Source organism: Trichomycterus rosablanca, chromosome 9 (genome assembly GCF_030014385.1).
Source record: "Trichomycterus rosablanca isolate fTriRos1 chromosome 9, fTriRos1.hap1, whole genome shotgun sequence".
Lineage (NCBI taxonomy): Eukaryota > Metazoa > Chordata > Actinopteri > Siluriformes > Trichomycteridae > Trichomycterus > Trichomycterus rosablanca.
In genome coordinates this window covers 25,371,428-25,397,520 of record NC_085996.1, presented here as the reverse complement: position 1 = coordinate 25,397,520, position 26,093 = coordinate 25,371,428, and the positions used below count along the sequence as shown (strand labels likewise).

The following is a 26,093-nucleotide window of genomic DNA, read 5'->3' as shown; positions in this document are numbered from 1 at the left end:
CTCTCCACCAATAGCACGCGTGCACTGAGTTAAGCTCCGCCCACATGCCACTATTTTCTGGGTGAGTTGGAAGTTTGATGAGCGGACGCGTCACCAGTGATATCAGCACATTTTATTACATCAGCATAGTGTGATGAAGCAATGCTGGCATGAGTAATACATCCTAGATAACCAGGACAGGACTGATATGACATGAATGGGACAGTTGTGGCCTAGCGGTTAAGGTACTGGACTAGTAATCCAAAGGTTGCTGGTTCAAGCCCCACCGCTGCCAGGTTGCCACTGTTGGACCCTTGAGCAAGGCCCTTAACCCTCAATTGCTTAGACCAGCCTTTCTCACCCTGGGGTGCCGTCTGGCTTCGTCGGGGTGCCGTCAAAAATATTCTGACGTTACTGATATTGAAAATGAAATAAATTAAAAATACAAAAAAGTCAACTTATCATGAAAATGTAGACCATTAGCCGCCTCAAACATCAAAATTTGTCTCACACGCCCCTTTCCCCACGCTACAACGTCAACGCGGGTTGCGTGCGTTGCCTATAGTGATGAGTCGTTCGCAAACGATCCGATCCTATTAAACGGCTCTTTAAAATAAACAAAAGGAACCGAGTCGCGCCTCTGGGAGCCGTTATAATATATATTTATATTTCTGTGCAGTTCTTATCGGCTGTAATTCAACCATTCCGCTTCCATCAGTAGAGGGAATTAATCAGTCATAATAAGAGCTGTTTATTGTCGAAATTCAAATCACTTTCAGTATCGCGGAGAGAGCAAGCAACACACACACACACACACACACACAGAGAGAGAGAGAGAGAGGTAATTACCTCATTAATGTAAATATTATAATTTTTATTGTTATTATTTTGCACTTTTTTATTAATATTTTATTCTATTTTATATTTTTGCACATGTAACTGTTTTGTATATATTTGTTCTTTTTTATTGTTCTTTTTATTATTTCTCTCTAACTTGCTTTGGCAATACGAATGTCCTTATTTGTCATGCCAATAAAGCTTCTTTTGAGTTTAAGTTTGAGAGCCGTAACCGAGCTACAGAAAAACCATGCAGACAATGAGCAGTGCTAGTGGTATAATGACAAATAATTGAGAAATAAACTATAAACTTGTTTAATGATGTTAAATCTGATTGGTTCATGGCGCGTATGTTTTAAAGCAGAAACAAACACAGGCACATCTCTGCACAAGAGAGGATTTTTCTGAAACCTAATGCAGTGCAACCACAGTACGTCTCTTCCCTGTAGTGTTTTTGTGTGTTAGCAGTCCGAGGGATGCAGAGTGTAAGTTTTTTAATACATTTTAGACTGGGGTGACTTAAGATTTTGAATACTTTTAAAGGGTGCTGTGACTGAAAAAAGGTTGAGAAACACTGGCTTAGACAATAAACTGTCAAAGTACTGTAAGTCGCTTTGGATAAAAGCGTCTGCTAAATGCTGAAAATGTAAATGTAAATGAATGATGTAAAAAAAACAACATAGCAGCCACTTCATCATTCATTCTAGACATTTAGCAGACACTTTTTATCCAAAGCGACTTACAGTCTAAGCAAATGAGGGTTAAGGGCCTTGCTTAAGGACCCAACAGTCGTAACTTGGCAGTGGTGGGGTTTGAACCAGCGACCTTTAAGGTATTAGTCCAGTATGTTAACCACTAGGCTACAGTTGCTCTTTATGAAATACACCTATCATATCGGCCAACAGGCTGAAAATGAAATAACAGAGACTGTTTTGGATAGGGGCGGCAGGGTGGCTCGGTGGGTAGCACTGTTGCCTCACAGCAAGAAGGTCCTGGGTTCGATCCCCAGACGGGGCGGTCCGGGTCCTTTCTGTGTGGAGTTTGCATGTTCTCCCCGTGTCTGCATGGGTTTTCTCTGGGAGCTCCGGTTTCCTCCCACAGTCTAAAGACATGCAGTCAGGTTAACTGGAGACACTGAATTGCCCTGCGATGGACTGGCGCCCCGTCCAGGGTGTTACTGTGTGCCTTGCGCCCATTGAAAAGCTGGGATAGGCTCCAGCACCCCCCCTCCCCGCTCGACCCTGATTGGATAAGCGGTTAAGAAAGTGAGTGAGTGTTTGTTTTGGATAGCCAACACCTGATGCAATAATTGAGCCACTAGTAAGAAAATGAGCAAAAACACTCCCTAACAAAGTGTCAGAAAGTGGTCTGAAGCAGAACCATAGAAACCTGAGTAGATGTGGCTTTGTGCCACAATCCCAATAAATTAACTTATTGTATCTGAATACATTTCTTCACATTAGAAAGCATTTAATCATATTTTTATTGCACTTCCTCCCCTTTTTCTTCCAATTGCATTATGCTTGCTCTCTACTGATGCCGATCCCCGCCCTGACTGAGGAGCGGAGACTGACACACGCCCCCTTCGACACGTGTGCAGTAGCCGACTATACATCTTTTCACCTGCACGAGGCGAGTTCAAATGCGGATCAGCTTTGTGTACGGAGAGCCACACCCTGATCAATGCATTATTGACGCCGTCAATCAGCTAGCAGAGGTTGTAAATGCATCAGTGACATGGAGTCCCTATCCAGCTTCCACCCTGTATGAACAACAGCCAATCATCGTTCATGTAGGCACCCGGCCTAGCTGAATGGCACGAGTTCGAAATGTCAGCTCTGGTGTGCTAGCGTGTTTTACCTCTGCGCCACCTGAGCGCCCATTTATTAATATTTTTTGTCAAGATTTTTTATTATGGTAACAGCTTTTTAAATTCCTCCAACCTAAAATAAATTTGGTGTAGCTAGCTTTTATAATTGCAACTCTGATAAACAGACACATGGCATTTGGGTGTGCTTTTGATGTGAAATATTGTTGACTATTTCTTACCCTTAAAAACATCTTAAGTATTGATTTTAGCTCCAATTGTCAGTGGGATGCATGGTGTAAATCTCAAAAAGCAAATCAGCCAGGAAACAACATTCCACATAGAAATATGGTTGTAGATTCATGTTATAGTGGTGCTTCTAACATGGGACTTACAGTCAGGTCAGGACTGACAGAAAAGTTGATAGTGTACAGTTCTGAGAGGCACAAACCTTCTCTTCTCTGCAAGAATGCTCATCCCAAAATGACGTTTGTCTTTCAGCTAGACAGTGACCCAATGCACACTGTTGGAGTGGCCGGTGGCCCAGTCAGTGACCTGACCCCATATGTTGCAAGATCTTAAAATTTCTGTACACCACTACTTTCCAACTAACATGACAACACTTGGTACAACTTTGTAAAAAGAACAGAACTGAGACTTATTTATAAGAATACTGGCTGTAATAACTGCAAAAGCTGTCTCAATCAATTATTAATTATAAGAGGGGAGGCTGATTTCTTATTACTGTCTGACATTTAACTTTCATTTATATATGCGCTTCTTCCACAGTGAAGCGTGGAGGTGGATCAGTGATAATATGATTGTTTTTTTTCTGCTGAAGAAAATAGCACCAGGTGATTTACAGAAATTTCAGGGCATTTTGAGGTAGAATTTTATGCATTCTGTGATTTTGTTGAACCATGGTAATAATTGGAATTTCCAGCAAAAGAATGAACCCAAGCACACGTTCAGGTCAATCAAAGCTTATAAAAATGAATAACTAAACAAAGCCCAGCCCCATAGGTGCTAAGTACCTGGGATCAATTCTTGCTGACATTTACATTTGTGGCATTTAGCAGATGCTAGTATCGAATCCAGCTCTGCTTCACCGGTTCGAAGCTGAGTGGCTGTATGGGCAACGATTGGCCGGTTGCTCAGTTGGGGGGGTGGGACAAAGAACCGGATGTGGGTCTCTCTCTGTCAGAATGCGATTACGACCTCTGCCGGCTGATTAGAGGCGCCTGCAAGAGATGAGGAAGAGTGCCCTTAGGGTGTGTCTCTCCGCATGCAACGCTAGGTGGCGCCAAACTCATCAATGTGTGGGTGGCAAAAATGCATCCGGCTGCTGCTCATGTTTCGGAGTGGATATGGGTTAGCTTCGATCTCCTCGGTCAGGGCAGGGTTCGGCATAGACAGAGGGGAAGCACGATGCAAATTGAACAATTGGATGCGCTAAAGGGGGAGAAAAAGGGGGGAAACCACAATAAATGCATTTATTTAAGCATTAAGAGCCGACTTTTATTGCTACACTAAGACAACTAATATTAAGGGCGGCACGGTGGCTAAGTGGGTAGCACTGTCGCCTCACAGCAAGAAGGTCCTCGGTTCGAACCCCAGGTGGGGCGGTCCGGGTCCTTTCTGTGTGGAGTTTGCATGTTCTCCCCGTGCCTGTGTGGGTTTCCTCCGGGTGCTCCGGTTTCCTCCCACAGTCCAAAGACATGCAAGTGAGGTAAATTGGAGATACAAAATTGTCCAGGACTGTGTTCAATAAAACCTTGTGTAATAAGTAATTACTATTCCTGTCATGAATGTAACCAAAGTGTAAAACATGACGTTAAAATCCTAATAAACAAACAAACAAACAAACTAGAACGTAGCCATAATTAAAAAACTTCATTTCCCATAATGCAACATTGTTAGAGCGTCTGTAAAAATCGCCTGCGCTGTTTAATAGCTTGAGAAACGTAAAAGTCATTGTTATTGTGTTTTGTTAGATAAAATGTGAAATGAATATACATTTTGAAAGAAACTACATAAAGCGCTAGGTTATGTTATTGTTGACTGTGTAACACGGCGGGGTCCTAAAGTCACACCATGTATCCTTCCACTCACTGATTCACGGATCTGTATCGACCATCCCGAAGAAGTTAGTCAGGGAAGTTGGGAGGATATTCGGTGGTAACAAGTTGTTGTTTATTATAACGGGGGAACGGGGGAGAGTTCAGCTGTAGTGTGGGAGATGGTTTGGTTGAAAGACAGCCTGGTGAGAGTGTTTATGGTGTTAATATGGCTGTATACGGTGGATTGGAGTGTGGTCAGTGGTGCTTTTACACAGTCTCTGGACAGCGACTTCACCATTACGTTACCCGCCGGTCATAAGGAGTGCTTCTTCCAAACTATGAGGAAAGATGCTTCACTGGAGATTGAATATCAGGTAACTTATCAAAAGTTATTCTTTTCTACTTCCGTTTAATACACATCAGTGAGTTCGGTGCTCACTTGGTCTTTTCCTTGCAGTGAATAATACATATACTAAATTAAATTAAAGTTCCAGTACACATCTGGGATTTAGGATTTTGGAGCCCTCTATGGTAGATATATGTTACTGCATGCACTGTTAAATATTTAAGATTTTTATACATACACCGATCAGCCATAACATTAAAACCACCTCCTTGTTTCTACACACATTGTCCATTTTATCGGCTTCACTGACCATATAGAAGCACTTTGTAGGTCTACAATTACTGACTGTAGTCCATCTGTTTCTCTGCATGCTTTGTTAGCCCCCTTTCATACTGTTCTTCAATGGTCAGGACTCCCACAGGACCACTACAGAGTAGGTATTATTTGGGTGGTGGATCATTCTCAGCACTGCAATGATACTGACATTGTGGTGGTGTGTTAGTGTGTGTTGTGCTGGTATGAGTGGATAAGACACAGCAGCGCTGCTGGAGTTTTTAAACACCTCAATGTCACTGCTGGACTGAGAATAGTCCACCAACCAAAAACATATCCAGCGTCCTGTGACCACTGATGAAGGTCTAGAAGACGAGCAAATCAAACAGCAGCAATAGATGAGCGATCATCTCTGACTTTACATCTACAAGGTGGACCAACTAGGTAGGAGTGTCTAATAGAGTGGACAGTGTCTCCATCAGTGCTGCTGTGTCTGATCCACTCATACCAGCACAACACACACTAACACACCACCACCATGTCATTGTAACTGCAGGGTTGAGAATCATCCACCTCCTAAATAATACCTGCTCTGTGGGGGTCCTGACCATTAAAGAACAGGGTGAAAACAGGCTAAAAAAAGTATGCAGAGTAACAGATGGACTACAGTCAGTAATTGTAGAACTACAAAGTGCTTCTATATGGTAAGTGGAGCTGATAAAATGGGCAGTAAGTGTAGAAGCAAGGAGGTGGTTTTAATGTTATGGCTGATCAGTGTATTTTGTCACTGTAACTGTGAACATGTTACATAAATTAACATCAAACATCATCCACTGAAACACGAGCTGACTTCTACAAGCTATACAAATCAAGTTTTGCAAATGTCAGACTGCATGATCGTGGTGTCCTTCAAAGGCAAGATTCTGGTACAATCCAAACAATTTTGAAACAAATACCAGGAGCCAGTGTTACAGGCAAAGGGTCATTTTGCACAATGTTGAATCTAAGCCTGGTCTGGGAAGGCTGACCTAGTAAGCGTAGGGCCTTAATTATAAAATGTGTGTACAATCAGCTCTGATAGTAAATTCAATATAATATAATACAATAAAAGTTATGAATTTGTGTTTATAAAACTTAGAACTGATTTCAAATGTAGTGTAAAGTGTATGTCCAGATCTCTTGACACTGAGTACCAGAGGTGGATTAATACACTTTTTTTTTCTGATAGGAATCAGAAGTAAATCTAGTATTAAATACTTAAAATTAGGGCTGGCTCGATACCACTTTTTTATGACCTATACCAATACTGCAAATTGAGTATCTAATACCGTCATTTCTCCTCTCAAACAACTAAGCAGTAATAATACATGTCTCAATGCAGCATGGTTAAACTATCTAAATAACAGGTCTAAATAAAGTGTCCACAATTGGAAGATTTGGATGTCAATCGAATGCGATGGACCAATTAGAATTTTCCGTTAAAGTTCTGTCATGTTTGTAGATTATTAAAAACCAAAGCACGCTTATTATTAAACCCTGCTGGATTTTGAAGAGGACATCTGTGGCTAAACGGGAAACGGTGTAGTTTGTTTTATTTCATAACACTAATGGATTAATCGTTGAGGATGTGAGAGATCTCCAAGCCGGGACAAGATAGGTTTTCTTTATCTCAGGTGAGCGATTTATCATTTATAAAGCGTTTTTTATTGTGTTTAAACAGTGTTTTTAGATGTGGCAGTAGTAGATGATTTTTATTGTGTTTAAACAGTGTTTTTAGATGTGGCAGTAGTAGATGATTTTTTATTGTGTTTAAACAGTGTTTTTAGATGTGGCAGTAGTAGATGATTTTTATTGTGTTTAAACAGTGTTTTTAGATGTGGCAGTAGTAGATGATTTTTTATTGTGTTTAAACAGTGTTTTTAGATGTGGCAGTAGTAGATGATTTTTATTGTGTTTAAACAGTGTTTTTAGATGTGGCAGTAGTAGATGATTTTTTATTGTGTTTAAACAGTGTTTTTAGATGTGGCAGTAGTAGATGATTTTTATTGTGTTTAAACAGTGTTTTTAGATGTGGCAGTAGTAGATGATTTTTTATTGTGTTTAAACAGTGTTTTTTTAGATGTGGCAGTAGTAGATTATTTTTTATTGTGTTTAAACAGTGTGTTTAGATGTGGCAGTAGTAGATGATTTTTATTGTGTTTAAACAGTGTTTTTAGATGTGGCAGTAGTAGATGATTTTTTATTGTGTTTAAACAGTGTTTTTAGATGTGGCAGTAGTAGATGATTTTTTATTGTGTTTAAACAGTGTTTTTTTAGATGTGGCAGTAGTAGATGATTTTTATTGTGTTTAAACAGTGTTTTTAGATGTGGCAGTAGTAGATGATTTTTTAAAATGCCAAAAGTTTAAGTAGATCAGTGTGTTTTAATTTCTGAATGGCCTTATTTACATTAAGTGTTATTTACATTAAGCAACAGTAAGGAACGGATCGGATTACACGTGTTTTTCCCTCCTATGTCTGATCCAGTGATTTGGGCCAGAGTATTGGATCCCATACTTAAAATGTAAAATACAGCTGACAATAAAATTATACACAAATGTGAAAATTGACATCCTAGAAAGAGGCAATCTAAAAATGTAGCTGGTTAAGGAACAGAAGGGTTGTGTTGATTATTTAATTTACTAAATGAACAATTAGGTTAATTACTGCTATCTTTCTAAGGTAAGTCTAATAAACTAAGTTATGCAAGGTGTGCTTAGAGACAAACGAAACAGCATTCCAGTGGCACTAAAAACATTGCACAGACAGATGAAAGTAAATGTGACTACTATAAAAAATATTTAGTACACTCTCCAATGGATGTAGGTCATTTTAAGATAAACTGCGATTTCTTAATTGGCCAGGGATACACATATTTAATATCATTCTATTCACATGTGTGTAAGGCTCCTGCAAATGAACCTTCATGTTGAGTTATTTTGAATTAGTTATATGTATGAGCAAATACTTGTATATTTGTGACTCATTCAATATTGGATATGGATCTGCAGGTTCTGGATGGTGCGGGCCTAGATGTGGATTTTTATCTGTCCTCTCCCAGTGGTCATGTGCTGGTTTCTGACTTTCGAAAATCTGATGGGGTTCATACGTAGGTTCAACTCTTCTTTACTCAGTAATCTTAATAATATACACATGCATTTTATATTACATATGCTAAGAGTGTCTGTTCACCTTTTCCAGAGTAGAGACAGAGGATGGAGACTATATGTTCTGCTTTGACAACACCTTCAGCACCGTGTCTGAGAAGATCATCTTCTTCGAGCTGATTCTGGACAACATGGATGATGGGGATCCTGAGGACTGGAAGGAGTATGTACAGGGAGCTGACCTACTGGACATGAAGTTAGAGGATATTATGGTAAGAGAACATGCTCATGTTTACAGCTAAGCGTTTTGAACAATTACTACAAGCCAAACAGATCCAACCTGTGCTTCCCTGGACTTCATTTGCCCAGTTACTTCAAAGGAATTAGCAGAATGCAGCTTGACTTTATAAGAAAGTACTGACCTACAGGGGTTGGACAAAATAACTGAAACAGCTGTCATTTTAGTGTGGGAGGTTTCATGGCTAAATTGGACCAGTCTGGTGGCCAATCTTCATTAATTGCACATTGCACCAGTAAGAGCAGAGTGTGAAGGTTCAATTAGCAGGGTAAGAGCACAGTTTTGCTCAAAATATTGCAATGCACACAACATTATGGGTGACATACCAGAGTTCAAAAGAGGACAAATTGTTGGTGCACGTCTTGCTGGCGCATCTGTGACCAAGACAGCAAGTCTTTGTGATGTATCAAGAGCCACGGTATCCAGGGTAATGTCAGCATACCACCAAGAAGGACAAACCACATCCAACAGGATTAACTGTGGACGCAAGAGGAAGCTGTCTGAAAGGGATGTTCGGGTGCTAACCCGGATTGTATCCAAAATACATAAAACCACGGCTGCCCAAATCACGGCAGAATTAAATGTGCACCTCAACTCTCCTGTTTCCACCAGAACTGTCCGTCGGGAGCTCCACAGGGTCGATATACACGGCCGGGCTGCTATAGCCAAACCTTTGGTCACTCGTGCCAATGCCAAACGTCAGTTTCAATGGTGCAAGGAGCGCAAATCTTGGGCTGTGGACAATGTGAAACATGTATTGTTCTCTGATGAGTCCACCTTTACTGTTTTCCCCACATCCGGGAGAGTTACGGTGTGGAGAAGCCCCAAAGAAGCGTACCACTCAGACTGTTGCATGCCCAGAGTGAAGCATGGGGGTGGATCAGTGATGGTTTGGGCTGCCATATCATGGCATTCCCTTGGCCCAATACTTGTGCTAGATGGGCGCGTCACTGCCAAGGACTACCGAACCATTCTGGAGGACCATGTGCATCCAATGGCGGTGCCGTGTATCAGGATGACAATGCACCAATACACACAGCACGACTGGTGAAAGATTGGTTTGATGAACATGAAAGTGAAGTTGAACATCTCCCATGGCCTGCACAGTCACCAGATCTAAATATTATTGAGCCACTTTGGGGTGTTTTGGAGAAGCGAGTCAGGAAACGTTTTCCTCCACCAGCATCACGTAGTGACCTGGCCACTATCCTGCAAGAAGAATGGCTTAAAATCCCTCTGACCACTGTGCAGGACTTGTATATGTCATTTCCAAGACGAATTGATGCTGTATTGGCCGCAAAAGGAGGCCCTACACCATACTAATAAATTATTGTGGTCTAAAACCAGGTGTTTCCGTTATTTTGTCCAACCCCTGTATGTCATATATGGATTTGTTAGCAGATTTACCTGCTGGAAACATAAGTAACAACGAAATCGGGCTGACAAATGTTTACGGCATTTAGCAGACACTTTTATCCAAAGAAACTTACAGTACTGTAACAGTACATTGTCTAAGCAACTGAGGGCTAGGGGCCTTGCTCAAGGGCCCAACAGTGACAACCTGGCAGTGGTGGGGCTTGAACCAGTGACCTTTACATTACTAGTCCAGTACCTTAACCACTAGGCCAGCGGTCCCCAACCTTTTTTGCACCACGGACCGGTTTCATATAAGATATAATTTCACGGACCGGCGGGGCGGGAGGATTTAAAATAGAATAACTATAGAATGGAAAATCAGTGTGAAACCTTACTGAAAGTTAAACTAAAGTAAGGTAACAAAATCAGCTTTAGTTCAATAGGATTTTTAGTAATTTCATTCAGAAGCCTGCATACCATATGTCAAACAAGCCTGACGTCATATCCGTAGAGACAAAGGCTTAGTTTAAATGCAGGTTTTAAGTAGTGTGCACACAAATGAAAGTAGTAACACAACATTTTTTTGTAATAGAGCTAATTTATTTAATAGTGTATACAGAGCCTAACAAAACAATATGTACTGATACACACCCAAATGCATTACATGCGCCAGCATGTATCTTGCAACTCCATATTTATCACAATCACTTTATTTATCTGTTTGTTTTTTATTCATTTATTTTCCTGTTTTTCCACTGCTTTATCCAGGTCAGGGTCAGTGGGTATGGTTTTCTCAGAACAGGACACCAGTCCTTTGCAGGTCTTTGGGCACCCCTCTCTCAGACATAGCCAATCGTGTGTATATAGATGCTCGACCGGCCGATAGCACTGCTGGGGATAGCACTATCAATTCCAATGGAATATAAAGATCTCCATTAAAGTGCCAAGAGGTGTTAGTCAGACTAATTTAGGATGGCTCCCAGTTACAAGGTGCAGCGTATGTGCTGCCAAAGCTCGCCCGACCGCTTTTGTTAACCTGTTTTTAAATGTATGAATGCCTTTGGGCATGTCGGGCAATAGCACAGTTGAGATTCAGATACCAGATCTCAGCAGTAGTGGGCTACCATACTTTACTGCTGCGCCACCTGAACACCCTAAACGTTAAATAGACTGCACCTCCATTATCAGTTTTAAGAAGATTAAAACTGATTAAAGCAGAGCAGCATTAAGTGGCTGCATTTCATGTGTGTTTCATATGTGTGTCATCAGTATTGTGCATGTTACTATAATAATAAAAAAAATACTGTAGCTAACAAACCTAAATTCTATTCGTAACAGGGAGTTATTTACATTTTTATTCAGTCTTTTATGTTCATGTTATTTTACTTCTTGTCTCTTAGCAAATCCTGACATTTTTATGCAAGGCAGTTTATATCCCAATAAAACAAAACATAATTATTTTATATAAATAACAATGATGTCTTATATTAACATTCAATTATTCAAAAAGGCACAGTAGAATTTCTGTACCCTGATTTCTATACATGCTGCTGTTACATAACCTGTATTTACATACTGGGAATGACAGGCTGTTATATTTTATGACACAATAAAACCTGTCAGTGACTCTGTCAGTAGGGTTTCAGCTCCATCTGCTTTTTAAAGCCTAGTGCATACTGTTGTGAACTGGTAACCCTAACCTAAAGATAAATTATTATTCACCCCCTAGTTTCTCATTTAGTATTTTTACTTTGGGTACTCACATAGAACATCAATAATGTAAATGTGATGGGTTCAGTTTCCATAGCCAATCATGTTTTTATGTAGACGCACGGTGGGCCGATAGCACCGCTGGGTCATCAAACCCCTTGCATCACTATTCTAATCATTTGATCAAATCTTTTTTTTTTTTTTTTTTTTCATTTTCACCCTGGTTAGGGTAACCCTGAGCACAGGGGAGGAATACCCTAAACAGGGTGCCCAGACAAAGACGATATTATATCTGTGTGGACAGCCAAAAGCACTGCTGAGATCTGAACCTGGATCAAACCTGTGGTGGGCTGGTGTAGTTGACAGTTATTGAATTGAATTACATTAATATACCAGTACCAGTGCTTTTACATGGATGACACTTTTTGTGTACTGTTTCTTGTGGGTAGTGCCATTTAGGTTTCACTAGCCAGTTACATGTGGACATCAATTTAATATTCAACAGTCTTATTAAATCAGTCACATGTATATGTGTGGGTGTGAGCCAACACATCAGGTTGATCTGAGTGTTATAGATAAACAAAATACAGCCCAAATAATAATATAAAAAATAATATTTAGAGAAGATGTAACAATCTACCTACTCAATTGCCAAGATTATAGAGATTTACTTGTAGATGTGTTTAAGTTAAAGGCACTCATAATGCTAAGGAGCTGCTTTGTTCACAATATGTATGGTGCAGCAAAAAAATGCAGCTCTTTTGCATAAATTTTCAATTTCAAACATTGACGAGTCTTAAATCTGCTTCTGGTGAAGACCTTTAGTTAACTTTGCAACCATCGCAGGAGAATCTGCTTCTCTTTGTGAGGTTGAATAGGAGGCTTTTCTGCATGATGCACTTTCTGTTCTGAAGGAAAGTCAATTGGGTTGCCAGTACGACTGAAACGATTCCTCGATAAACTCCTAAAACTACTAAAAATCATCGATGCAATTTTTTTGCATCGAAGCATCATTTAATCCATACAACTATATACATTTCACGGTGTTTCACATGGACGACTTTTACTTTTGCACAACGCGTCCGAAATCACATACTTAAACAGTACTTAAACCGGATACTTTTCGCATACAGTTGAATGAATACTACATATTTGGACACGCTCGCCGCTCCCGCGTACTGTTGTCATTGCAACCACCACATGTTTTTTTGAAGACTTAGACAAACACACATGTGCATGCACACAAACGCCAGATCCAACTCATCTAGGAGATACAATCCTGACAGAACTTTTTTTTTTACTCCTACAGATGCCACAATGCTTTCCAACAAAATATTAAACCTTTATATTCTGTGTGAGCCGTAGCTGAAACTTTTAGTTCTGAAAGTTGCACAAATTAAAGGCAATGTTTATGTATTATTGTTTATTTGTTACTCATGCCTTAGTTTTAGGTTGTCTGTTGAATGTGAATTTGATTTTATTTTGATTTATTTTATTTTTGCATTTCAAAAATGTTCTCTTTAAACTGTACAAGAAATAAAAATGTGCAGTTTGTTTTAAGAGACGCTTCATCTTATGTATTTGTTTTTGCGCTTTATTGAAGCAAAAGTATTTCTTATCCGATTACTCGATTAATCGCTGGAATAATCGGTAGAATACTCGATTACAAAAATAATCAAAGCTGCAGCACTAGTCGCCAGTTTGACTTAATAATGTGTGATCACTGTGGAACTAAGGCTTTGTTTGACCGACTCTGCTGTGGACGAGGCCTGACTTCGACTTGGGTGGTTCTTGCGTAACCCTATTCCCTTGAGACCAGTTGTGCAAAGACTGAAAATAGCAGACGGTCACAAGCTTTATATAGGAAACCCCATGTCACGCCCATGATAAAGCTGGGATTCTCAATAGAGTCTTTTGACATTATGCCCCTTGTGTGGGTGCATTGTAGTAGCTACAGTAGACCAACTATTCCTGCATAAATTGACTGTGGCCTGTTCTAATTTCTTGATCTTAAGATAGCTTGGAGACTTTCCAGAGAACATCTGGGGAGTAAAACAAAGACGAAACATAAATGTGGGGCACTTGGATGGTGCAGTGACCTGAAAGCTTGAACACTCGAGTTCTAATCCCAGCTGTGCTATCAACCTGGTCAGTCCAACAGACACAATTGGCCATGTCTGATGTTTTTCTGGATTTTTTGCTTTTATTTCTTATTATTCATGCATGTTCTCCCTTTTTCTCCCTAATTTAGCGTAGTGCTCCTCTGTTGTGGATCCCCGATCGAGTTCGAGGAGGGTATATTGCTGCTCACGTGCCCTCTGACGCGTGCGCAGTCCTAGCCGGACCCCTCCTTTTACGCCCGTGCTTTGGTGGATTCACACGAGGCTCATCCACTTTCTGCACAGGCGCCTCAGTCTGGTAACCAGAGTTTGCACAGAGTTTGAAGACCCCACCCACTTAGTCCGGTCATTTCCCCAACCAGCAGACACGGTGGCCAATTTGTGCCCGCTAGATGGCGCCCAGCCAACTGTTAGCAGAGCCAAGATTTGAACTGGGGTGTTCAGAATCTCTGTGCTGGTGTGCTAGTGGAATATTTTTTTGCTTTTTATCTCCCAATATATTCATTTAAGCTCCCACTTGACTGACCTGTCTGATAAAGGAGAGCTGGATCACAACATCCCCCTCCGACATGCGTCCATCTGCAGCCGTTTTACCTGCCAGTGTTTGGTTCCCACACAGAGCCATATCCTGAACGGAGAGCCACGCTAAGCTCCATGTGACTTTCCCCTTGTTTGCGCAGGTCACCTGGAACAGTCCTGGAGATCGCATACTGCAGCGGGAAGAGACTCAAAGAGGATGGGGGGTCTCTGCTGAGTCTGGTTCCTCTCAAGGTTTATTCCTGTATTTTTAAAGGAGTTTTCCTTGCCACTGTCGCCCTCGGCTTGCTCAACAGGGATTTTGGTCTGTTGGTCCTGGATTCTGTAAAGTTGCCTTGAGACCATGTCCATTGTAAAACACACTATACAAATAAATTTGACTTGACTTGACACCGTCTGACCTTCTTTTCCTCAAACGTGGCCAACTGTGTTTGTGTGGTCACCCAGCCAAGTCAGAAGCTCTGTGGGATTCGAACTTGTGCTAGCAGTGTTGTGCTAGCACATTATACTGCTGCTCCCCCGAGCACCCTGTTAAACGTTTTTTTCTAGCTGAATAGAACCTGTGATCATAAACCACTCAATCAAATTGATGATTTATCGCTGTGTGTTTCTTTCTATCCAGGACACTATAAACAGTGTGAAAGCTCGCTTAGGGAAGAGTCTTCAGATCCAGACTGTGCTGAAGGCCTTCGAAGCACGTGACCGCAACCTGCAGGAGAGCAACTATGATCGTGTTAACGTCTGGTCATTCACCAACATTGTGGTGATGGTGGTGGTGTCCTGCATACAGGTTTACCTCCTGCGCAGCCTTTTCGACGACAAGAGAAAAACACGCACGTAACCACCGCTTAACTCTGGGAGACAAATCTTTTCCAAGACTACCATCCTCAACTCTTTCTTATTCTCTCCCGATGAACACAATCATGTCTTTTAGCTGAGCCAAGGACACATGAGTTTGTTTCCTCTGCAGGTCTAACAGGGAACGTGGAGCCGCTGCTATACGTGATGGAGATCCGGCAAAAAAAAAAAAAACACCATTATTTTTTAACTCGCACAAAGAGATAATGAACTGATATTTTTGTTATTTCTTATGACATAGTTTTAATAAAGTGTTAACTATACTGACTGTAGACAATTATTTATTTATTTATTTTATGCATTTTCTCACGATTTTTAGCGCATCCCATTTTTACCCAATTCATTATGCTTCCTCCCCGATTGAGGAGAGCAGATTGACACACGTCCCCTCTGACACGTCTTTTCACCTGCACGAGGCGAGTTCATATGCGGATCAGCTTTGTGCTCGGAGAGCCACACCCTGATCACATTATTCCTCTCTTCGTGCAGACACCATCAGGCAGCCAGCAGAGGTCGTAATTGCAGTTATGAGAGAGTCCCTATCCGGCATTTCCCTCCACTGTATGAACAACAGCCAATGTTGTTCATATAGCCACCCAGCCTGCCGACGAGTTTGAAATGTCAGCTCTGGTGTGCTAGCATAGGTAGACAGTTATTTAGACCCTGACAGTTACACTGCATGGATTATTAATGCACATTAACAATGCACTCTTAGTGTTTTGCCAAACATCTTATATATATATTTTTTATATTTTTCCCCTTTTTCTCCCCCTTTAGCGCATCCAATTGTCCAATTTGCATCATGCTTCCTCTGTCTATGCCGAACCCTGCCCTGACAGAGGAGATGGAAGCTAACCAACATCCCCTCCGAAACACTGGCAGCAGCCGGATGCATTTTTGCCACCCACACATTGATGAGTTTGGCGCCACCTAGCGTTGCATGCGGAGAGACACCCTAAGGGCACCCTCCCTCATCTCTTGTGTAGGCGCCTCTTAATCAGCTGGCAGAGTTCGTAATCGCATTCTGACAGAGAGAGACCCACCCCCTCCGGTCTCCAATCCCACCCCCCACCTGAACAACAGGCCAATCGTTGTTCGTATAGCCGCCCAGCCTTCGACCGGCTGAAGGCAGAGCTGGATTCGAAACCACCCACTTTCGAAATCCAGCTCTGGTTGCAGCGCGTGTTTTTACCGCTGCGCCACCTGAGCGGCAACATCTTATATTTTGAAGATATACTGAAGTGCTCTTTTAAGTAGTAAACTATAGACATATTATTGTCTGTGGGATGAAAAGGGTTCTCTTCAAATTCTCTTCTGCAAATTCAGGTTACTTACTGTTTTGGCAGCCATCACCAGGCATTTAATTATAATAACTTTTGCAATTCATATTAGCTGAATCGGTATACATTTAATAAGTGTTTTACCTCACAACCCACGGTGGCTAAGTGGGTAGCACAGTCAAGAAGGTCCTGGGTTCGATCCCCAGGTGGAGCGGTCTGGGGCCTTTCTGTGTGGAGTTTGCATGGTCTCCCCGTGCCTGCGTGGGTTTACTCCGGGAGCTCCGGTTTGAGTAACTACCGTTCCTGTCATGAATGTAACCAAAAGTGTAAAACATGACGTTAAAATCCTAACAAACAAACAAACCTCACAACCAGGAAAAGTTTGGAGGTTTTTAATTATAAGCACATTTACAAAATAATGGATTATATTACTAATGGGACAACACACGGATATAAATTTAATTATAATTATAGCATCTGGAACAACATAAGCTAAGGTAAGCAGTGGTTATGATTTTTTTGCTGTGTTTTGGATTTTGGCCGCTGTGCCGTAATTTGCAGTGAAAACAAAACATCAGTTTAAGCTTTTAACTGGTACCTAGGAAAGTAAAGGCACTAAGTAAAATGGCAAAATACAGTCGCTAATCTGTTGTTGTTTTTATCTGAACTTACATATTATGTTTATTTCTACGCTACATTTCCAATATATGTTTTGGGTATATTATATTGACTCGTGACTCGACTCAGACTTCACAAGTGACTTGTGAACATCTCTGGTAACCACATAAAAACAGACGGTTGTCAGTTGAGTTCAGTGTTGGAACTCTATTAATTCCTTTGTGTGTTTATTTGTGCATTTCTGGGTCTGTAGCGCCACATTCTGGCGTTTTCTTGTATCTCTTTCTAAATACAGTGGTACAGTACCTTGAAACTCGACGTCAATTGGTTCTGGGAGTGGTGATGAGTTTCAAAATATTTTTCCTATGAGGATGTATGGGAAACCTGTTAATGCTTTTCATTTTAAACTAAGGCTGAAATAGTTGGTGCCGAACTGCAGCTGGTTGTCCGTCTGGTCATCACAACCCCTTAAACCATTAAAAACAAGCCTGACTAGCTGAGACGGATGACCAGCTCCAACCAACTAGTTTTTTTTATGACTATATGAGAACTATCTTACACTACACATGGTTTAACACTACAATATACACTGCCTGGCCAAAAAAAATGTCACACACACTAATATTTGGTTGGACCGCCTTTAGTTTTTATTACGGCACACATTCACTGTGGTATTGTTTCCACAAGCTTCTGCAATGTCACAACATTTATTTCTGTCCAGAGTTGCATTAATTTTCCCCAAGATCTTGTATTGATGATGGGAGATTTGGACCACTGCACAGTCTTCTCCAGCACATCCCAAAGATTCTCAATGGGGTTCAGGTCTGGACTCTGTGGTGGCCAATCCATGTGTGAAAATGATGTCTCATGCTCCCTGAACCACTCTTTCACAATTTGAGCCAGATGAATCCTGGCATTGTCATCTTGGAATATGCCCGTGCCATCAGGGAAGAAAAAATCCATTGATGGTATAACCTGTTTGTTCAGTATATTCAGGTAGCTGACCTCATTCTTTGGGCACATAACGTTGCTGAATGGATGTCAGCTCATCATCTAAAACTTAATCCCAGCAAGACAGAGATGTTGCTAATTCCCGGAGATCAGTCTCCAACCCAGGACCTAGTCATTTCTCTTGATGACTCCCAGATCAGACCATCTGATAAGGTAAGAAGCCTTGGTGTTGTCCTGGATAACCAGCTGACCTTATATAGCCAACATGACAAGATTGTGCCGGTTCCTCCTGTACAACATCAGGAAGATTCGACCATTTCTCTCCAGGGAAGCTACCCAGATTCTGGTCCAATCACTTGTAATCTCACGGTTGGACTACGGCAACTCCCTCCTGGCAGGAGCTCCCATGTCCACTATTAAACCCTTGCAGATCATTCAAAATGCAGCTGCCGGTCTGGTTTTTAACCAACCCAAACACTGCCACATCACCCCACTGCTGCATTCTCTCCACTGGCTTCCTGTAGCTGCACGCATTCAGTTTAAAACACTGATGCTCGCCTACAAAGCCAAAAATGGACCAGCCCCAAGCTACCTTCGTGCTCTGTACCACACAACCTCCGAGCCACTAGTCTCGCTCGACTTGAGCCTCCACCCAGGACTAAAGGAAGACAAGCATCAAGGCTCTTCTCTGTTCTAGCGCCCAAGTGGTGGAACGAACTTCCTCTGTCTGTCCAAACATCTGAGTCTCTTGCTGTCTTTAAAAAAACGATTAAAAACCCACCTCTTTACTAAACACTTAAGCTGACTTGAACTTATTTACTTAAGCTGACTTGTACTTATTGTACTTATTTGTACTTAAAAAATTTTTTTAAAAATACTTTGGTTCTAACAGGTTTCAGCAGATTTGTGTTCTTTGACTTTAATAAAACTTGAGAAATGAAATGTTTACTATGGAAGCACTTCTGTAAGTCACTCTGGATAAGAGCATCTGCTAAATGCAGAAAATGTAAATGTAAATGTAAATGCTGAACCTAGACCTGACCAACTGCAGCAACCCCAGATCATAGCACTGCCCCCACAGGCTTGTATACGGTAGGCACCAGGCATGATGGGTGCATCACTTCAGCCGCCTCTCTTCTTAAACTGATGCGCCCATCACTCTGGAACAGGGTAAATCTGGACTCATCAGACCACATGACCTTCTTCCATTGCACCAGAGTCCAATCTTTATGCTTCCTAGCAAACTGAAGCCGTTTTTGCCGGTTAGCCTCACTGACAAGTGGTTTTCTTAAGGCTACACAGCTGTTTAGTCCCAATCCCTTGAGTTCCCTTCACATTGTGCGTGTGGAAATGCTCTTACTTTCACTATTAAACATCTCCCTGAGTTCTACTGTAGTTTTTCTACCATCTGATTTCACCAAACGTTTAAGTGATCGCTGATCACGATCATTCAAGATTTTTTTTCGACCACATTCCTTCCTCGAAGATGATGTTTCCCCACTTTCCTTCCACTTTTTAATAATGCGTTGGACAGTTCTTAACCCGATTTTAGTAGTTTCAGCTTCTCCTTAGATGTTTTCTCTGCTTGATGCATGCCAATAATTTGACCCTTCTGAAACAGATTAACATCTTTTCCACGACCACAGGATGTGTCTTTCGACATGGTTGTTTAACAAATGAGAAGCTACTCACTGCATCAGTTAGGGTTAAATAACTTGTTGCCAGCTGAAACATGATCACCCATGTAGTAATTATCCAATAAGAGGCTCTCCTATTTGCTTAGATAAATCCAGGTGGTGACCTTTTTGGCCAGGCAGTGTACATGTACAGCAGCAGACTAAAATATACTAAGAGTCTCAGCTACATGTAATTACTACATGTCTGTCTATAGACTGCAGTTGCAGCCTAGTGGTTAAGGTACTGGACTAGTAATCAGAAGATTGTTGGTTCAAACCTCACCACTGCCAGGTTGCCACTGTTGGGCCCTTGAGCAAGGCCCTTAACCCTACATTAATTAAAGCTTAGACTGTATAGTGTAAGTCGCTTTGGATAAAAAAGCGTCTGCTAAATGCTGGAAATGTAAATGTAAATACTTTAGCACCTTCAGCAGGGGGCGCAATTTCACTCTTTCTGTTGCTTCCTGTTGTCATTACTCGTCACTACCGGGAATCCTAATGGAGAGCAGTATACAGGAATGAGCTGATTCGGTAACGGATTTAAGTCATTATTTAATCCGTATTTCTCTTAAGTTTATTGCTTATTTGAGGTTCTGGGTTTAGTTATTTCCATGCTTGTGTATTTAACCTTTACCTAGATGAAACAAACTAGTATTTTTCCTCTGTACGGAAGACGGTGAGACGATGAGACCTGCTACACCGGCTCTGTTCGGTTCCTTCTTGATTCATTCCTGTCGACATGACATATCTACATCAGATTCTACTGTAATTCTGCTCTAACACCTCGCTCAGGTACTCACCTTCATAACATCATCATAACACCAAATGTATGTGATCATTCTCTCCTACTAACTACATTTACTGTGAATCATTTGCTCTATAAAGTGTGTCGAGTCCATACAGATTAGTGCCAGAGATGTTCACAAGTCACAAAATACGAGTCCGAATCAAGTAACGAGTCTTTAGACTAGAGTCCGAATCAAGTCACGAGTCTTTAGGCTAGAGTCCGAATCAAGTCACGAGTCTTTAGGCTAGAGTCCGAATCAAGTCACGAGTCTTTAGGCTAGAGTCAGTCAAGTCACGAGTCTTTAGGCTAGAGTCAGAGTCAAGTCACGAGTCTTTAGGCTAGAGTCAGAGTCAAGTCACGAGTCTAGGCTAGAGTCCGAGTCAAGTCACGAGTCTTTAGGCTAGAGTCCGAATCAAGTCACGAGTCTTTAGGCTAGAGTCCGAATCAAGTCACGAGCCTTTAGGCTAGAGTCCGAGTCAAGTCACAAGTCTTTAGACTAGAGTCCGAGTTAAGTCACGCGTCTTTAGACTAGAGTCCGAGTGAAGTCACGAGTCTTTAGACTAGAGTCCGAGTGAAGTCACGAGTCTTTAGGCTAGAGTCCGAGTCAAGTCACGAGTCTTTAGGCTAGAGTCCGAGTCAAGTCACGAGTCTTTAGGCTAGAGTCCGAGTCAAGTCATGAGTCTTTAGGCTGGAGTCCGAGTCAAGTCACGAGTCTTTAGGCTAGAGTCCGAGTCAAGTCACGAGTCTTTAGGCTAGAGTCCGAGTCCAGTCACGAGTCTTTAGGCTAGAGTCAGAGTGAAGTCACGAGTCTTTAGGCTAGAGTCCGAGTCAAGTCACGAGTCTTTAGACTAGAGTCCGAGTCAAGTCACGAGTCTTTAGGCTAGAGTCCGAGTCAAGTCACGAGTCTTTAGGCTAGAGTCCGAGTCAAGTCACGAGTCTTTAGGCTAGAGTCCGAGTGAAGTCACGAGTCTTTAGGCTAGAGTCCGAGTCAAGTCACGAGTCTTTAGACTAGAGTCCGAGTCGTGTCACGCGTCTTTAGGCTAGAGTCAGAGTCAAGTCAATATAATATACACAAAACATGTATTGGAAATGTAGCGTAGAAATAAACAAATAATATGTAAGTTCAGATAAAAAACAACAACAGATTAGTGACTGTATTTTGCCGTTTTAGGTACCAGTTAAAAGCTTAAACTGATACGTTTTGTTTTCATTGCAAATTACGGCACAGCGGCCAAAATCCCAAACACAGCAAAATATCCATAATACTGTTTACCTTACAGTATCTTATCCTATCTTATGTTGTTCCAGATGCTATTAAATTTAAATTCATTGACAATCATCTGTGTGACGCTTCAAACTAAGTAAATGCAAATAACAACATTTCTTACTAACAATTAAAATCAGAAGGTCTGATTGGTTCAGAAAGCGTTTTTTACAATCATTGGCGCCAATTATGTAGGAGCGTTCCATTCACTATCTGTTACTGTGAAGTGCACTACGTAGGGTATTCCACCATTTTAAGTAGGGAGCGACGCTTCATCACTACGCCGGAAGCTGGCTGGAACATTTAGCCATTGCGTGCATTGCGGTTTGAAACGGCCGGAGCGTTATTAGAGAGCAGAAAGTGACACGATCAGAATGATGTCGGATCATATACTGTATATATAATTGTCACACGTAACTAATGTTGCTGACTTTTGTTGTCCGCAAGTCATTTTTTGCGAGTCCGAGTCGAGTCGCTGTGTGCACGAGTCCCCATCTCTGATTAGTGCACCTAGAGATTCACCCAGACACAGGGTTCACTAGGGCTTCACAATTCATAGCTAAATTATTAAATCAATTAAGATGCAATTTTTATTAAGCATTATTGTTTTATTAGATTAGTGGCCCTTTGGGTGACGTGCCTTAAACCTGATTGACAGGAGGGGTATAAGCTTCAGCTTCTGTGGCATTTACCAGATAGTTGGCTACCACGGTTGGATCCCACCAAGGAATGTTTCAGGGCTTTTTGTCAACTCGTATGTATTTATTTTGCAGTAGACCTTGTCTTAAAACACATTGTCTTTACAGAACCTAGGACCAAAAATTCCCCGTTTAGAAAGCCAAGGCAACAATGGAAGGGAAAACAACTCTCTTAGTATTACAAGGATGACACCTTGAGAGGAACCAGACTCAGACCTTTTGCCTTTTTTGCATTTCCCCCCAATTTTATTACCAATCTAGTCGTATCCAATTAGCCGATTGCATTACGCTTCCTCTCTACTGATGTTGATCTCCATCTAAAATCCTAAATAAATAAATAAACACACATACATGTAGTCACTTAGTCACACCTGGTACCTAAAGGAAAACCAGATAGACAGGGCAAAGATGTAAAGCTCCATACAGACAGTAGCCAGATCTAAGAATTAAACAGGTTCTGTGCCTCACCAAGTCCACAAAAAACACTTATCAAATTATTTCAATACATGTTGTGTAATGTTGGTTTTCTGTTTTCTCCCCAAAGCAAGCAAGATGTTTAATTTTGAAAGAATAGTGATGTCAAGTAATATCAAGTTGCATGGTTTACACGCTACTGTACTGTTTCTTGAGTGCAATATGAGGTCGATAGTTTAGTAACCCACAAATGTGGTACGGGACATGACTTGTTGCTTAATGACAACACCCCCTTCCTTTAAAATCCTTTTGTGTCAGGTACCCCTAATTACCCGATTGCATTACGCTTCCTCTCTACTGATGTTGATCTCCACTTTGACTGGGACACGCCCCCTCCAGCACGTGTGCAGTAGCCGACTGCATCTTTTCACCTGCACGAGGTGATTTCATATGTGGATTCCAGGCAATCTTTTGGTGCAATGAAATGAACTCCTTTTTCAGATTTCAGATCAGTTTTCACCATGGTTACAACACACCCTGAATACATCTCTGGGTGGCATTTATGAGGGATCTTCAAAACGTTTCTGCACTTTTATATTTTGGTTGGAAACCTTTGGCTGAAAGACTGAGAGAGCTTTTAGTCTGGATTTAGCTGCATCTGATTTCCACCTTTTTTGGACGCTCAAAGAAGCTTTAAGGGGAAAAAGATTTTTATGTGATGATGATATGAAAGCAGCGGTGGATCAGTGGCTACACGGTCAACCAAAAACATTTTTTGCTGATGGCATTAAAAAGTTGGGAAAAATGCATCGGAAGGTGACTATATAGAAAAGTGATGTCATTTGTTTTTGAAATTCTTAATAAATGTTAAAGTGTTAAACAATGTATGGAAACTTTATAACAAATCACAGCTAAAGAAAATTAAGGAAAAATTAAGGCTATTGAGTCCCAATGATTTGATTATGTTGTACCCCAACTTTAGGTTATACAGACCAATAATAGGTTTATATATCAGCAATATTATTAGGGTTTAAATAATTGTGACATTGTTGTATTAACAAAATATTAATTTACAGGAAAATCTAACTGTAGAAGAGTTCGAGTTCTAAAAGCTTATTTTCTTATGGGGGTTTAATATTTCACTTTAGAACTGTATGTTATTAGACGTTAAGACTATTTTTTAAATAACTGATGTCTTTTACCAGGTGATGGGCGCAGACAGTGATGCAGTTCCGTCTGTTTCATGGCGTAAGGTCCTGTATGAGCGCCAGCCATTCCCCGACAACTATGTGGACCGCCGCTTCTTGGAGGAGCTGCGACGCAACATCCGTGTACGCCACTACCGCTACTGGAGTGTGGTTCGGGAAGCTGGGCTTGTCTCTCAGCAGCTCTCATGTGTTGCACTTTTTCTAACCCTGTGGTCCTACATGGATGGAGGATATGTGAGTGCATCAACACTGCTCTGGTGTGGCCTAGGCTGCTCAGTACTGGGTTACACACTTCACGAGGCTTTGGGGATTGGAAACAAAGGAAAGCGAACACGCTGTGCTGACCTGCAGAGTGCTGCTATCTTCCTGGCCTTCACCTTTGGCTTCTCACCCGTGCTCAAAACGCTGACCGAGTCTGTGAGTACAGACACAGTGTACGCCATGACCGCAGTCATGCTCATGGCACATCTGGTGTCATTTCCCTACACACAGCCAAGTCTGTCGGGTAGCCTTTCTCTCAATGCTGCCCTCTTTGCCTCAGTTTGCCTGGCATCGCGCCTGCCTGGTACCCTGCACACCTTTGCCATGATGTGCTGTGCCCTGTTAATTTTTGCTTTGTGGCCCTGCCTACTGCAGCGACTGAGGCTCAAGGCTGAGTGGACTTTTCCGTGTGCAGCCGGGCTGGTGTGTGTGGGTGGGGTGGTAGGTGTTGGTACTCTGTGGCCTGTAGGAGCTCTTCTTCTACTTGGAGCACTAGTAGTGCTCACACTGGTGTGCCCACTGCTGCTGGTTCGCCTACAGAGACACAAGGACAATATCCACGGCCCGTGGGATGAAGCTGAGATCAGAGAGGACCTGTCCCGCTTTCTGAGTTGACAAATTCCACAGTATAAACACGGTTTATATACAACGATCAACCATAACATAAAAATCACTCCTTGTTTCTACACACTATGTCCATTTTATTAGCTCCACTTACCATATAGAAGCACTTTGTAGTTCTACAATTACTGACTGTAGTCCAGCGGTTTCTCTGCATGCTTTGTAGCCCCCTTTCATGCTATTCTTCAATGGTCAGGACTCCCACAGGACCACCACAGAGCAGGTATTACTTGGGTGGTGGATCATTCTCAGCACTGCAGTGACACTGACAGGCTAACAGTGTGTTAGTGTGTGTTGTGCTGGTATGAGTGGATAAAACACAGCACCGCTGATGGAGTTTTCAAACACCTCACCGTCACTGCTGGACTGAGAATAGTCCACCAACCAAAATTATCCAACCAACAGCGCCCCGTAGGCAGCGTCCTGTGACCACTGATGAAGGTCTAGAACAGCAGCAATAGATGACAGATCGTCTCTGACTTTACATCTACAAGGTGGAACAACTAGGTAAGAGTGTCTAATAGAATGGACAGTGAGTGGACACGGTATTTAAAAGCTCCAGCAGCGCTGCTGTGTCTGATCCACTCATACCAGCACAACACACACTAACACACCACCACCATGACTGAGAATGATCCACCACCCAAATAATACCTGCTCTGTGAAGGTCCTGACCATTTAAGAACAAGGTGAAAGCAGGCTAAAAAAGTATGTAGAGAAACAGCTGGACTACAGTCAGTAATTGTAGAACTACAAAGTGCTTCTATATGGTAAGTGGAGCTGATAAAATGGATAGTGAGTGTAGAAACAAGGAGGTGGTTTTAATGTATATATTGCCCAGTTTAGGGTCCTCAGAATAAGGGCTGCTTGTAATGGAAGGTTGGCACTTTGACATAATCACTCAGGGAAAACGTTTTTTAAATGTTCTCACTACTCATTCTGCTCAGTTTAACTACTTGATAACTGCCTGACTTGTTTTTATCATATTA

General features: G+C 41.6%; 2 protein-coding genes across 3 annotated transcripts; both read left to right on the top strand.

Annotated features, from left to right (window-relative positions):
* The first annotated feature begins 4,747 nt into the window (after positions 1 to 4,747).
* Positions 4,748 to 15,589, top strand: tmed5 (transmembrane p24 trafficking protein 5). 2 transcript variants are annotated; one of them, XM_063002154.1, is made up of 4 exons: positions 4,748 to 5,057; positions 8,352 to 8,449; positions 8,542 to 8,719; positions 15,091 to 15,589. In XM_063002154.1, exons 1-4 carry the CDS (start codon positions 4,863 to 4,865, stop codon positions 15,307 to 15,309), a joined length of 690 nt encoding a protein of 229 aa, XP_062858224.1. In that variant the 5' UTR covers positions 4,748 to 4,862; the 3' UTR covers positions 15,310 to 15,589. The 2 variants fall into 2 exon arrangements, with proteins under 2 accessions (XP_062858224.1, XP_062858225.1); XM_063002155.1 differs by lacking the exon at positions 15,091 to 15,589 and adding an exon at positions 14,612 to 15,082.
* An 8,633-nt stretch (positions 15,590 to 24,222) lies between these two features.
* pigc (phosphatidylinositol glycan anchor biosynthesis, class C) lies at positions 24,223 to 25,197 on the top strand. Its single transcript, XM_063001295.1, has one exon. The coding sequence runs from the start codon at positions 24,223 to 24,225 to the stop codon at positions 25,096 to 25,098; it is 876 nt and encodes a 291-aa protein (XP_062857365.1). The 3' UTR covers positions 25,099 to 25,197.
* The last annotated feature ends 896 nt before the right edge of the window (positions 25,198 to 26,093 follow it).